This window comes from Sarcophilus harrisii, chromosome 2 (assembly GCF_902635505.1).
Source record: "Sarcophilus harrisii chromosome 2, mSarHar1.11, whole genome shotgun sequence".
NCBI lineage: Eukaryota > Metazoa > Chordata > Mammalia > Dasyuromorphia > Dasyuridae > Sarcophilus > Sarcophilus harrisii.
In genome coordinates this window covers 247385296-247398104 of record NC_045427.1, presented here as the reverse complement: position 1 = coordinate 247398104, position 12809 = coordinate 247385296, and the positions used below count along the sequence as shown (strand labels likewise).

The 12809-nt window shown below is 35.5% G+C and overlaps 1 protein-coding gene across 4 annotated transcripts in view; it reads left to right on the top strand.

Moving 5' to 3' along the window:
• The window catches only part of PNPLA7 (patatin like phospholipase domain containing 7), a 226450-nt gene that overhangs the window by 154341 nt on the left and 59300 nt on the right, over positions 1–12809 (top strand). For all 4 annotated transcript variants that reach the window (XR_004231932.1, XM_031951881.1, XM_012554075.2 and 1 more), the window contains one exon: positions 9665–9728. Coding sequence is in view for 3 of the 4 variants with exons in the window: in XM_031951881.1 (XP_031807741.1) it covers positions 9665–9728 (64 nt within the window). In the remaining variant the exon portion in view is untranslated. The remainder of the gene's footprint in view (positions 1–9664; positions 9729–12809) is intronic.

Below are 12809 nucleotides of genomic sequence, written 5' to 3'. Positions count from 1 at the left end.
GTCAAGATGATTTTTTTTTTTTTTTGTATCCTGGTATAAGTTTTTACATTTATCTTGATTAAATTTCAGCTTATTAGATTAAACAGTGCTCCAGCTTGACAAGCCCATTTTGTTTCCTGATTCTCATCCGATCTATTAGAATTCCCTTCCATCTTTTTATTATCTGTAAACTGGATAAATATGCAACCAATGACTTTAAGTTGTTCATACTGCTTATTAGTGATCCTAGGGCATACCACTGGAGATATTGTCTCATTGACATTAAATCATTTTCAACTTTTCAGGCCCACCATTAATTCAGTTTTGAATGCAACTAATTATAATGTTTAGTCCACATATTTCCATCTTTTCTCCAAGTATAACATGAGACATTTTATCAAATACTTTGTTAAAATCTAGATAAGCTCAATATAAAATATTCCCCTGTTTATGAGTTTATTAACTTTTCAAAAACTTTATTTTCTGGAATCATCTGTTCTTGATGAAACTATACCTTATAATCACTGCTTCTTTTTCTACACGTTCACTAGTCATCTTTTTAATCGTTCATCCTAGAATTTTCCCAGGAATTAAAAAGTTACGTTAAGCTCACTGGCCAAAAGTTTTCTAGATTGTTTTTTACCTTTTTTTTTTTTAAAAGAAATTAGAACAGTATTTTGTTTCCTCTAGCCTTGCATCACCATTCTTATTCTTCAAGATCTTTCAAAAATCATTGATATTAGACTTAGCAATTTCATCTACCTGTTCTTTCATGGTCTCATTGTTGTTCATCTGGGCCAGATGACTTGAATTCATCTGGGGCAACTAGAAGTGTACTTTTCTATTTCTTTGTTTATTTTAAGGATCAGTTTCCTATTAACCATTATTCTCTCTTTTCGAATATAAAAGTAGTTTTCCTTGGCAGAGAAAACAGATGTGAATTAAGAATTGACCTTCTCTATCTTGTCCATCATCAGTGCCCCACACCTGTTCTAACTGCAGAGCTATTGAGTCTTGGATCCACTTCTATCCCCCATTATAGCTTTTTTTTTTTCCCCCAAACACCATTTTGTTATTTTGTGCTGCTTTGTTTGTTTTTCAGCCTGGACTTCAGCTCTCCTGCCATTGTATTCTGGCCTGGCCTGCCCTCCTTTTTACTACAGTTCTCTGATTGGGTGAAATGGGAGCAAACTGACCCAAAAATAAATGCTCTTTGTTTGTCTCAAACAAACCAGAGGTGCATTTAGCCTGTGTCCAGAGATAGAGATTTGGCTCCTTAGATCCTTTCCATTCTATAAAAGGAGAGAGCTCACCATGCATTTCAGTATGAGTCATTGCAAATACAGCTAAAGTTCATGTTTTTTTTTTTTTTTTTTTTTAAGTAAGTTGCTTCTATTATTCCCCCTTTCTCCTCTTCATTAAATCATTCTCTGAGGATGCTTGTGCTGCACTTTTAACCCTGGATAAGAAGGTGCTAGATATGTACCAAGCTTGGCTGTTGCTGTTAATATTTTAGTTTTTCATCAAGCAACTCATCTTCCCCCTCCTCCCAAATCCCTGCTCACATCCTCAAGCCTCTCCTACTGACAGGTATAAGCAGAAGTCAGTGTATTCTGGATTCGTACCTGAATTTTTCAGATCTAAATAGGAGGAGAGAAAATATAGCTTTTTTCTAATTTTTTGACATTGTTGTTTTCTATTTTTAGATTTGATGCAGGTTTTTTTTTTTTGTTTTTTTTTTTTTGTTTTTTTTAGTTCTTCCTAACTTCAAGTGCTGCTCCTTAACTCGAAGGAAAAGCCCATTCATACTGTTGATTCTCAGGTATCTATTGACCTCATCTAATAAACAGCTTAGTCTTATTTCCTTATAAACCATGTTTTTAAAAGCTTTTATAAAAATATACAGCGGAGCACTTCACTGCTGGTCTCCTTTTCTCTTCTTTTCTCCCCAAGGCTTAAGCTGGGATTTCTTGGCTCTGTGGAATTCAGGAAAAGATGGAAGCTGGAGTCAATAGTTTAAGGATGGGTCGATTTATGAATACTGAGAACAGATTCTTTACAGTACCTCACTATGAGGTCAATGGCCCTTATATTGAGAGAGTGGAAGGGATCTTGGTGGTTGTTTAGCTTAACCTCTTCATTTATAGATGAGAAACCTGGATCCCACAGAAATGAAGTTTCTTCCTTAATTAAGACCACCCTGTTAATAAAAAGTAGTCAGGGTTCAAATTCAGCTCCAAACCTCACATTCTTTCCATTGTATCTTGTGTAGCTAAGGATAGCAAATGACCCCTAGTCAGAAATTGTTCCTAGTCCCAAAAGAGATTGGCAATATATGCAGGGTCACAGTCTTTATTCCACTGTTGAGAACTAACCCCCAGATAACTTTATCTCTGAAGTGGATTATTACTTTTACAATCCTGATCTCATAAACTATTATAAATATTGTGATAAAGATTATTACTCAACTTACCAACAAAGCCATGAAGATATATGAAAGGTCAGAAGTACAATTTGGAATTATTTTATTATATTACAGTCTTTTATTTATACTTTGTAGCCTTACACTTAAAATGATTTGTAAGGTTATTTTACAGTTGTGTATTCTCCAAAGAAATAATGAATTTGGAGTTCCAAGGACTCCATCTTTTAAATTTAATAGCCCAAGCCTTCCCTGGAGCTGTCCAGGGATTGGACAGCTATTGATTTGAACAAATGTTGATTTGAACAATAGTTTGTGGAAATCTGGAGATTGCAGTCATGACTGGGGAAGGGACCGTTTTTTATTAGACTCCAAATGGAACACTATAGTTAACAACAAACCTGACTCAGTGGTTTTCTTAACTGCCACCTCTATCCTATATGCCAGCCTTTCAGAGTAAACATTATTGAGTAGTGCCTGAAGCTTGATCAAGTAAGAAACAAGACTATAACAAATTCATTCTGTCCCTGATGAAATAAAACTCCAACTTTGTATTTATTGTAGTTTTTGCCTAGAGATATATCAAGATACCTCATTCTTGATATCAAATTGTATTTCCTATCCTTTGGAAAACTTAGCAGGCTATGGTAACAATGTGCACACAAGCAAAAAAAAAAAAAAAAAAAAAAAAAAAAAAAGGATCTTTGCTCCTGGTCACAAACCTCACTCAGTATTTCATTTGAGATCAACTTGAAGAACTGATTCCCAGTAGCCAGGCCCCTGCTCCAATGAATGTTCATCATAACACTATTCTCCAAAGAGTCTGTGTGTGGATAATAGATAGCAAGTGTCACCTCAGATTCCTAATGTCTGCTTTCCTTTCACCTACCCTGCATCTATCAATTAATCAATTGACAAGCATTTTTTAATATTTGAACACAGAAGACAGTAAAAATGGAAAGATTTCTCTTGGTCATGGATTCTTTAAAGAACCATGGGATTTTGAGTTAGAAAGGATCTATCCTCCATTTTACAGATTAAGAACATAGAGGCCCAAGGAGGGTAAGGGTCTTACCTAAGATCATACAAATGCCCTTTTAAAAAATTTTTCAGTTGTACCTTTCAATTTGTTTTTATAACAGCAACTATGGCAAAATGAAAAACATGTTGGCCTTGGAGTCAGATCTTGAGTTTCTATTTAATGGCTGTGTGGTCTTGTTCAAGCCACTTACCCTTTCTGAACCTTAGTTTCCTCAGTTGTTAAATGGATGTTATACTTGTGATACCCACTTCATGAGGTTGTTGTGATTGAATGTTATGATTTTTATTTCTATTCTTTGTTAGGAATATATTCTTTATCATAAAAAGGAAAAGGGACCCACATGTGCAAAAATGTTTGTGGCAGCCCTGTTTGTAGTGGCAAGGAACTGGAAACTGAGTGGATGCCCATCAATTGGGGAATGGCTGAATAAGTTACAGCATATGAATGTTATGGAATATTATTGTCCTGTAAGAAATGATCAGCAGGATGATTTCAGAAAGACCTGGAGTCTTACATGAACTGATGCTGAATGAAATGAGCAGAACTAGGAGATCATTGAACACAGCAACAAGAAGATTATATGTAGATCAATTCTGATGGATGTGGCTCTCTTCAACAATGAGATGATTCAGACCAATTCCAATAGGCTTGTGATGGAGAGAGCCATCTACACCCAGAAAGAGACTGTGGGGACTGAATGTGTATCACAATATATTATTTTCACCTTTTTTGTTGTTATTTGCTTGCTTTTTGTTTTCTTTCTCTTTTTTTTTTTTGATTTGATTTTTCTTGTGTAGCATGATAATTGTAGAAATATGGACAGAAGAATTGTACGTGGTTAAAATATATATATATTCTTTATTTTTAGGAAAGTAGCATGAACTGGCAAATGTTTTAGCTGTTCTAACTCCAATAAATATAATTTAGGATAACAGAAATGTGAAAGGTCTCCAACTTAAGAAAATTTATGCCTGCCAAAATGAGATAACTCAACCCAAAAATATAGAGGATCTGGGAGGATAAAGAGTTCAGAGTTCTCTTTAGCTTTTATTGTGCCCCAGCTCCTTTGGTAGCCCAAAAGAGGTAAGAAGAGATTCTTGTGTATTAATGACACAAAAGGCTTTTACCCAGAAGCTTTAGTTGAATCATCAGTTGCCTTTTTGCCAGTATATAGGACTTACAAGATGCACTAGCCCTCCTTTTTCTCCTCCTACCTCACCTCTGGAGAAATCAACACTGCCACTTTTGTTTCTAAACCATACAAATCAGATTTCACCCCGACAAGGGAAAGGAGAATTTCTAGAAGTTTCCCTTGTGTTCTGGTAGGTGATGGTATACTTTTCCTCTTTCATAGTTCCCAAACACTCTTAAACATGTGTATTTGGTCTAAGTAGATGAATAAAGGTGCCATTTTGCAGAAAGAGCTTTAAAGAATTAGAATATTTTTTATTTGCTGGATCTTCATTATGATTCATATTTCTTTTAAAATGAAACTTCCCTTTCAAAAAATGAACCCTATGAAGTGGATAATACAAGTATTATTTTCCCATTCTATAAATGAGATTCAAAATGATTTGCCCAACATTACCCAACTAGGAAGTTGCAGTTTAAATCATATTTTTTCACTTTTTTCCCTTTTTTTCTTGCCTTCCCCCTCCCTAGCTTGAGTAATGTGGAAATGTATTTTGAATGATTTCATATATATATATATATGTATATGTATCATATTTCTTGCCTTCTCAGTGGATGGGGGAAGGGATGGAGGGTAGAATTTGGAACTGAAAATAAAAATAATTTTTTTTAGGGGGGAAAAAAAAAACACTACCAGTATGACCCTTGGCAGGGTCTGTTTCAGTTCTTCAACTGTAAGCTGGGAATAATAAAATCACTTATCTCCCAGAGTTGTGAGGATCAAATGAGATAATGTTTGCAAATTGTTTAGCTTTGTTCCTAGCATATAGTGTGTGCACCATGTAAATGCTTCTTCCCTTCCCCTTCTAATGTCCAATGAGATTAGAAAGATCATAACAACTAATATTTACATAGTGTTTTATGATTACCAAGCACTTTACAAATGTCATCTCATTTGATCCTCACAACAATCTTGGAAGGTAGGTGCTATTATTATCCCCTTTTTATGAAGAGGGTTCCAAAGCTAAATGGTATACCTAGGATTATATATCTAGTGTCTCAGACTAGATTTGAGCTCAAGTCTCTCTGATTGTAGGTCCAGCATTCTATCTACTGTGCTATGTAGTTACCAGGGCCAGCCGATTGGGGTTAGGTGTTATGTAAAGAACTTTAAAAGATAGAGGACTAGATTTATACTTGACTCTAGAGTCCACCAGAATGCCGAGTAGGGCAGTCACATGGTTGTATTTGCATTTGTTTGCATTGTCAGCAGTGGAAAGGGCAGCAAGACCAGTTAGGAGAGTATGGCAGTAATATTGGCCTGAACTAAGGTGACAGCTGTGTGAGTGGAGAGAAGGGGTCTGGTATAGTGTAAATATATCTCAATAAAGGATGATTCCACTGCTTTTAGAGAGAGAGATACATCTAGCAGATTAATTCATAAAAGAAAATACAGTATCTTAATTGATCTGGAGGGAGAGATAAGGAAAGAAATATTAAAAGAGACTTCATTCCTGGGCTTAATCAGTCTGCTTTCTATGAAAGACAGTTAAATATCACCACTTATTATAAATCCTTCCCTTTTCTCAACATCCTATGTGTATATGTGTATCTCTCTCTTTCTGTCTCCCTCCCCTCTCTACCTGTCTATCTATCTGTCATCTACCTACCTACCTACCTATCTATTTATCTACCTAGTGTCTGAAAGTTAGGAAGCAAATATGAGACAATTTTTGAGAATCTCTTTAAGCTGGCCATCAGCTAATGTGTTTATAGAAGAGGAAAAAGACATAATTGTAAAATTACTTTGTCCTTATTCCAAGATCATGAAAATTGCTTTATCAGTGAAAACATAAGTTATTGACTTTTATAAAGATGTTTCTGAAGATTAAAAGTTTGAAGATTTTAAAAAAGAAATACTATATAGCAATGGCAAAGTTTGGAGTGATACATGGGTAAAGGGGAGTCAGGAGTCCAGGATGATTCTAGGAATGATGGTGCTTTTGACAGAAATAAGGAAGTTTGGAAGAGGGGAGAGTTTAGGAGGAAAGAATGAATAAAGTTTTAGAAGTGATAAATTTAAGATGTCACTGAGGCATCTAGTTTGAAATGTCTACTAGGCAATTGGTGATCTAGGACTGAAGCTCAGGGAAGAGACTGAGGCTGGATACCTAGATCTGGAAGTCATTTGCATAGAAACAGTAATTAAATATATGGTAGTTGATGGAGTTAACAAGAGAGAGAGTATGGAGAAAGAAGAATGAAGGGCCCAGGATAGAACTTTGGGGCATACCTACAGTTAGGCAGCATGAGGAGAACCAAAAGAAGAGCAGAGTGGCGGAAGGGGGAGGAAGAGACAGAGGCAGAGACAGAGAAAGTTGAGATTAGAGATAGAAGAGATATGAGCAGTCATAAAAAATCTAGAGCAGAGAGAGTATCCAGAAAAGGTCTGTCAGCAGACTCCCATGAAGCAGAGAGTTTAAGAAGTTTTAGTTTGTGTCTCAATTTACTGAATTTTGCTTTCTTTCTGGGCCTTAATTTCCTTGCAAATAAAACAAAAATTTCAGGCATGTGCCTTTTTCTGTGTGTATTTTAAGGATCCAAGAGATAGGTCTCTGCCTGCTTGAAAAATCTCATATCATCACGGTTACTGGTGGAGGAGCTATAGAGATCTCTCTTCCCTGGAGCTACTTTAGGAAGTTGCCAGTAATATGATATCTTCTGTTTTATCAGGTTTAGATTTAAATGTCCCAAGTGATGGAGCTTCTACCACTTCCCTTGGAAAAAATATTCCAGGATCTGATGCTCTAAATTTATATGCCTAACACATCATTTTAAATAGCATATTCTTTTATTAATAGGCTTACTTATATTCCTCTATTGGAAATGAGTTTTTCAAATGGGGGGATGGGTTTACTAATGCGTAAGACAGTGATTTCTTTCGTTGCCAAGGAGTTTCTCCTGGTGATTTTTGAAATGGTAAAAAGAGATCACTGAGATGAGAGCAAGGACACCTGGATTCTTCTCCCTGTTCTGTAATACCACTTCCTAGCACTGCTTCCCTTTAGCCAAGATGTGGTATTAAATGACCTTTTTTTTTTTTTTTTTTTTAACTTTAATTATTCCTATACTGGGTATATGGTCTCTTCCCACTTTCCAGGCTCTATGTTATGCATCTGTGATTCTTATCTTGAGAGTATTTAAAAAAAAAAGATTTTTAATTTAATGGCTTGCTCCCATCCCCTGGATTTTGCTGGCAAATTTATATGAGGTGTTAAATTAGCTTTGGCAGATGCCTAGTGCATGGAATTTACAAGTATAACATGATTTTAAAGGCTGATATGAATAGATTTAGTTCTTGGTCTAACAAGGAAAATCGTGACTATATAGGAGAAAAGAGGCCCTTGATAGGGTATATGTTCCCGTTTCTTGTAAAATTTACACATGTGATACAACCTCATTTATCTACCTTTCTGATAAACTGTCTAATTTAATTTATATAGAATTTTGCAAAGTAGAATATCTGCAGATATATTGACAAGATAATACCATGCCCCTGTATTTTCCCTCTGTGGATAAAAGGTTTTGATTTACATTTTCTAACTATTTAGATTTTTATTAATCCAGATCATGGTTAGTTGCTAAATGAGATCATTTAAAATGCCAAGTGTCTTGGCCTGTTTTCTTGTATCCTGAATCAACACCTCATTTCATGAATTGTCAGTGATGGTAAGTCTTCCTATTCTTATCTTTCTTCCCTCCTTTCTGTCCCTTAAAGCTAATGCATAGTTCACTTACTCCAGAAACAAAATTCTAAGTAGGAAAGGGAAACCAGACAAAACAACTGATAACTTGCCCCATCAAAAGTGGGAAGAAAGTGAATTTTTTTTTCTTTCTGAAAAGGATAAAACTCAGAACTGATCAGTGCTTTTCTGCCATATCTCTTTCTGATAGTTAATAGTCATAAACTATATTAAATGTTTATTATATGTTAGGCATTATATGAAATGCTAAGGATACAAATGAAGGAAAGAAGGCAATCCCAATCCTCAAGGAGCTTACAATCTAATGGGGGAAGACACAAAAAAGGCTGAAAAGCTGGAGAGGATCGGGAGTGGGCATGGCTGGAAGAGGTCTTGAATAAATACCTAATATTGGGGTATGGGAGAGAAGCTTAGCCTGACACATAATAGACATTAACAAAATGTTTATTTAAGTGAATTGAGAATTCAGAAATATTCCAAAATAGTACATTCTGGTGAGAAAGGAGATGTTTGAGATTAGCTCCTTTTTTAAATGGATGTTTTAGAGTTCATGGCTGCATTCTCTAATCAACAAAGGGAAAAAAGCCATATTTAAAAACTAAATTATAGCTGCTATTTGTGGTAGCAAAGAATTGGAAGCTAAGAGGGTACCCATAAATTGGGAATAATTGAACAAGGTAGGCTATGTGAATGTGATGGAATACTGTTGTATTATAATGAATGATGAAGGACGTGGTTTCAGAAAAACCTTATAAAACTTATATGAATTGACAAAATGAAGTAAGCAGAATCAGAAGAACAATTTATACAAATAGCAATAATGTAAAAATAATTAACTTTGAAAAACTTAGTAACTCTGATCAACATAATGACCACACATCCAAAGGACTCGTAATAAAATGTGTTATCAATTTACAGAGAGAAATCGATGAACTCAGAGTACAAATTGAAACATATTTTCTTCTGTTTCTTTTTCTTTTCCTTCCCTCATTTTCCTTTCTTCCTTCTTTCCTTCCTTCCCTCTTTTTTTCCTTTCTCCTTCCTTCCTTCCTTCCTTCATTCCTTCCTTCCTTCCTTCCTTCCTTCCTTCCTTCCTTCCTTCCTTCCTTCCTTTTTTCTTTTTGGCATAGCTAATAAAGGAATTTGTTTTGCTTTTGTATTTATTAATAATGTATTTATTAATAATGAGTTTTGGTTTTCTTGTCTTCTCAATGGGCAGAGAGAAAAAATTTAGAACTGAAAATAAACTCGTTTTTTAAAAAAGCAAAGATCCTTGCATGTTTTGTGGGTACTTAGAAAATACTCATGGATATTCTTGTATTTCAGGCCCAGTCTTGCTATTGACCAGTGACAACATCAAACAACGTCTTGGAGCTGCAGCTCTGGACAGGTATGCCAATCTGGAGTGGGACCTCTCTGTCAATTAGCCCCCAATTCAAAGATTCATAAATTTACATCTGGGCATGATTGCCTAGATCATGTAGTCTAGCTGTTTCATGTTAAAAAATGAGGGAACTGAGGCCCAGAGGGATCCTAGGCTCATACATTTAGATCTAGAATGGAACTTGGAAGTCATCTAGGCTGAATGCCTTATGTTTTAGATGAGGAAACAAACCAAGAAAGGTAAAGTGACTTGTTACCCTTATTATCCTCTTTTCACAGGGTTAGAATTTGAATTCAGGTTCTCTGTCTCCAAATCCAGAATTCTTTTTACCTTATCATATGACACATTATTTCCAGTTGTGATCAAGATTCTGACCTTTGACTCTTTAAAAAAAAAATTAAAGAACATTTATCAACACAACTTAAAATAATGTATCTTTTTATATTAAGTCCACTTAGTGAATTATTCTCTATTTTGTTAAGTTTATGGAAGTTTATGGAAAATTGATCCAAATCCCCAAATTATTGCCTCTAAACATTTTTTCAGTAGGGATGTCAGATAGCACTTCATTTGAACCAGGCCAGCTTTTACATTTCCTCTTTGGTGTGTGGGTATTTGAAGAGAACAAATAGCAGCAGGAAAATAAAAGAGTTGATGAGCATAAAAAGGTTAGCTGCGATGTGGGCGGCCCAGGGAGAGCAGAGCAATGTGGAAGAGCTCACAAGCTCCAAAGACTGCTGTGTTTCCTGTTGGTTCACATGGTATTTGAATTCTCGCTGTATTCAAAGTTCCAGAGTTGCCTTACATGGAGACTGGTGTTCTGAACTGAAATTAAGCTGTTAGTGTCTTCTAGGAGCAGACTTGTTTCTAGATGGTTTCTTAAAGAGAAAATCCTGTATGTTATCTTGGTCTTAGGAGTTGATCTTCAAGTCTATGGGGCATCATTTGTTGCATCCTTAGGCAAATAATTTCTTGTTCTTGGCCTTGATTTTGCATTTGCAAAGTAGATTATTTAAATGCTCTTTGTCTGAAGATAGATACTTATTAACACATAGTTCTGGATTTATTTTTGTCCTTTCCAGTGCTTTTAACCTAATAAATGCCATTACTGTGTATCCTGGGAGGCAGGTAATCTTCTGTTGTAGACCTAAACAGGATTTATTCCTGTACATTTATTGTCATATTTTGTCACAAATTCAATGTCTTTTTTGATCCATTTCTTGGGTTGCTGTTACCAAAATAAACTCATAATCTCTTTGTTGTATTTGATCTTAAAGCTAATGAGAAACCACTAGTTTGTTTTGTTTTGTTTTGGTGACCTGGTCACACCCACCCAGCACTGGAAGTCAGTAAGTACTGACCCAGCACAGCCACAACTGCTTGTAGAGGAAGCTTGAACAACCTCCCTTACCCTAAAAGCAGATCTCAATTTTTTTTTTAATGAATTAAAAAAGCAAAAAGAACTCTGACCATAGATAGTTTTTATGGTGAAAGAGAAGAACAGATTTCAAACTCTGAGGTTACTACAAGCAGATCATCTCCAGATGAAGCCCCACAGGGTAATATAAATTGGTCCTCATCACACAAAGTTCTCATGGAAGAAATCAAAAAGGATCTTAAAAGAGAGCTAGAAGAAAAATGGAGAAAGGAAAGGAAAATTTTGCAAGAGGATTTGGAAAAGGAGACAGAAATTATCTGAAGAAAATTCATTACAATGATAAATGATAGTAATCATTGTTTTTAATAGTTTAGTACCGGCATAAGTCAAAACTTTTCAATAGAATATTCCAGAGATCTATGTTTGATCCCATATTGTTTAATATTTTTATCATTAACTTGGATAAAAATATAACAAAACCCATCAGATTGAGAGATGGCACAAAATAGGAAAGGATAACACACTGGAGAACAGAGTCAATCCAAAAAATATTGACAATCTAAAATGTAATTCAGGGCAGCTAGGTGGCATAGTAGATGAAGTGCCAGACATGGAATCTGGAGGACCTGATTTCAAATATGACTTTAGATACTTACTAGCTATGTGACCTTGGGCAAGACACTTAATACTGTTTGCATCATACCCTTTGATCCAGCAGTGTTACTACTGGGATTATATCCCAAAGAGATTATAAAGAAGGGAAAGGGACCTGTATGTGCACGAATGTTTGTGGCAGCCCTTTTTGTAGTGGCTAAAAACTGGAAACTGAATGGATGTCCATCAGTTGGAGAATGGCTGAATAAATTGTGGTATATGAATATTATGGAATATTACTGTTCTGTAAGAAATGACCAACAGGATGATTTCAGAAAGGCCTGGAGAGACTTACACGAACTGATGCTGAGTGAAATGAGCAGGACCAGGAGATCATTATATACTTCAACAACAATACTATATGATGACCAGTTCTGATGGATCAGACCATCCTCAGCAACGAGATCAACCAAATCATTTCTAATGGAGCAGTAATGAACTGAACTAGCTATGCCCAGAAAAAGAACTCTGGGAGATGACTAAAAACCATTACATTGAATTCCCAATCCCTATATTTATGCACACCTGCATTTTTGATTTCCTTCACAAGCTAATTGTACAATATTTCAGAGTCTGATTCTTTTTGTACAGCAAAATAACGTTTTGGTCATGTATACTTATTGTGTATCTAATTTATATTTTAATATATTTAACATCTACTGGTCATCCTGCCATCTAGGGGAGGGGGGGGGGTAAGAGGTGAAAAATTGGAACAAGAGGTTTGGCAATTGTTAATGCTGTAAAGTTACCCATGCATATATCCTGTAAATAAAAGGCTATTAAATTAAAAAAAAATACTATATGATGACCAGTTCTGATGGACCAGGCCATCCTCAGCAACGAGATCAACCAAATCATTTCCAATGGAGCAGTAATGAACTGAACCAGCTATGCCCAGAAAAAGAACTCTGGGAGATGACTAAAAACCATTACATTGAATTCCCAATCCCTATATTTATGCACACCTGCATTTTTGATTTCCTTCACAAGCTAATTGTACGATATTTCAGAGTCTGATTCTTTTTGTACAGCAAAATAACGTTTTGGTCAGGTAT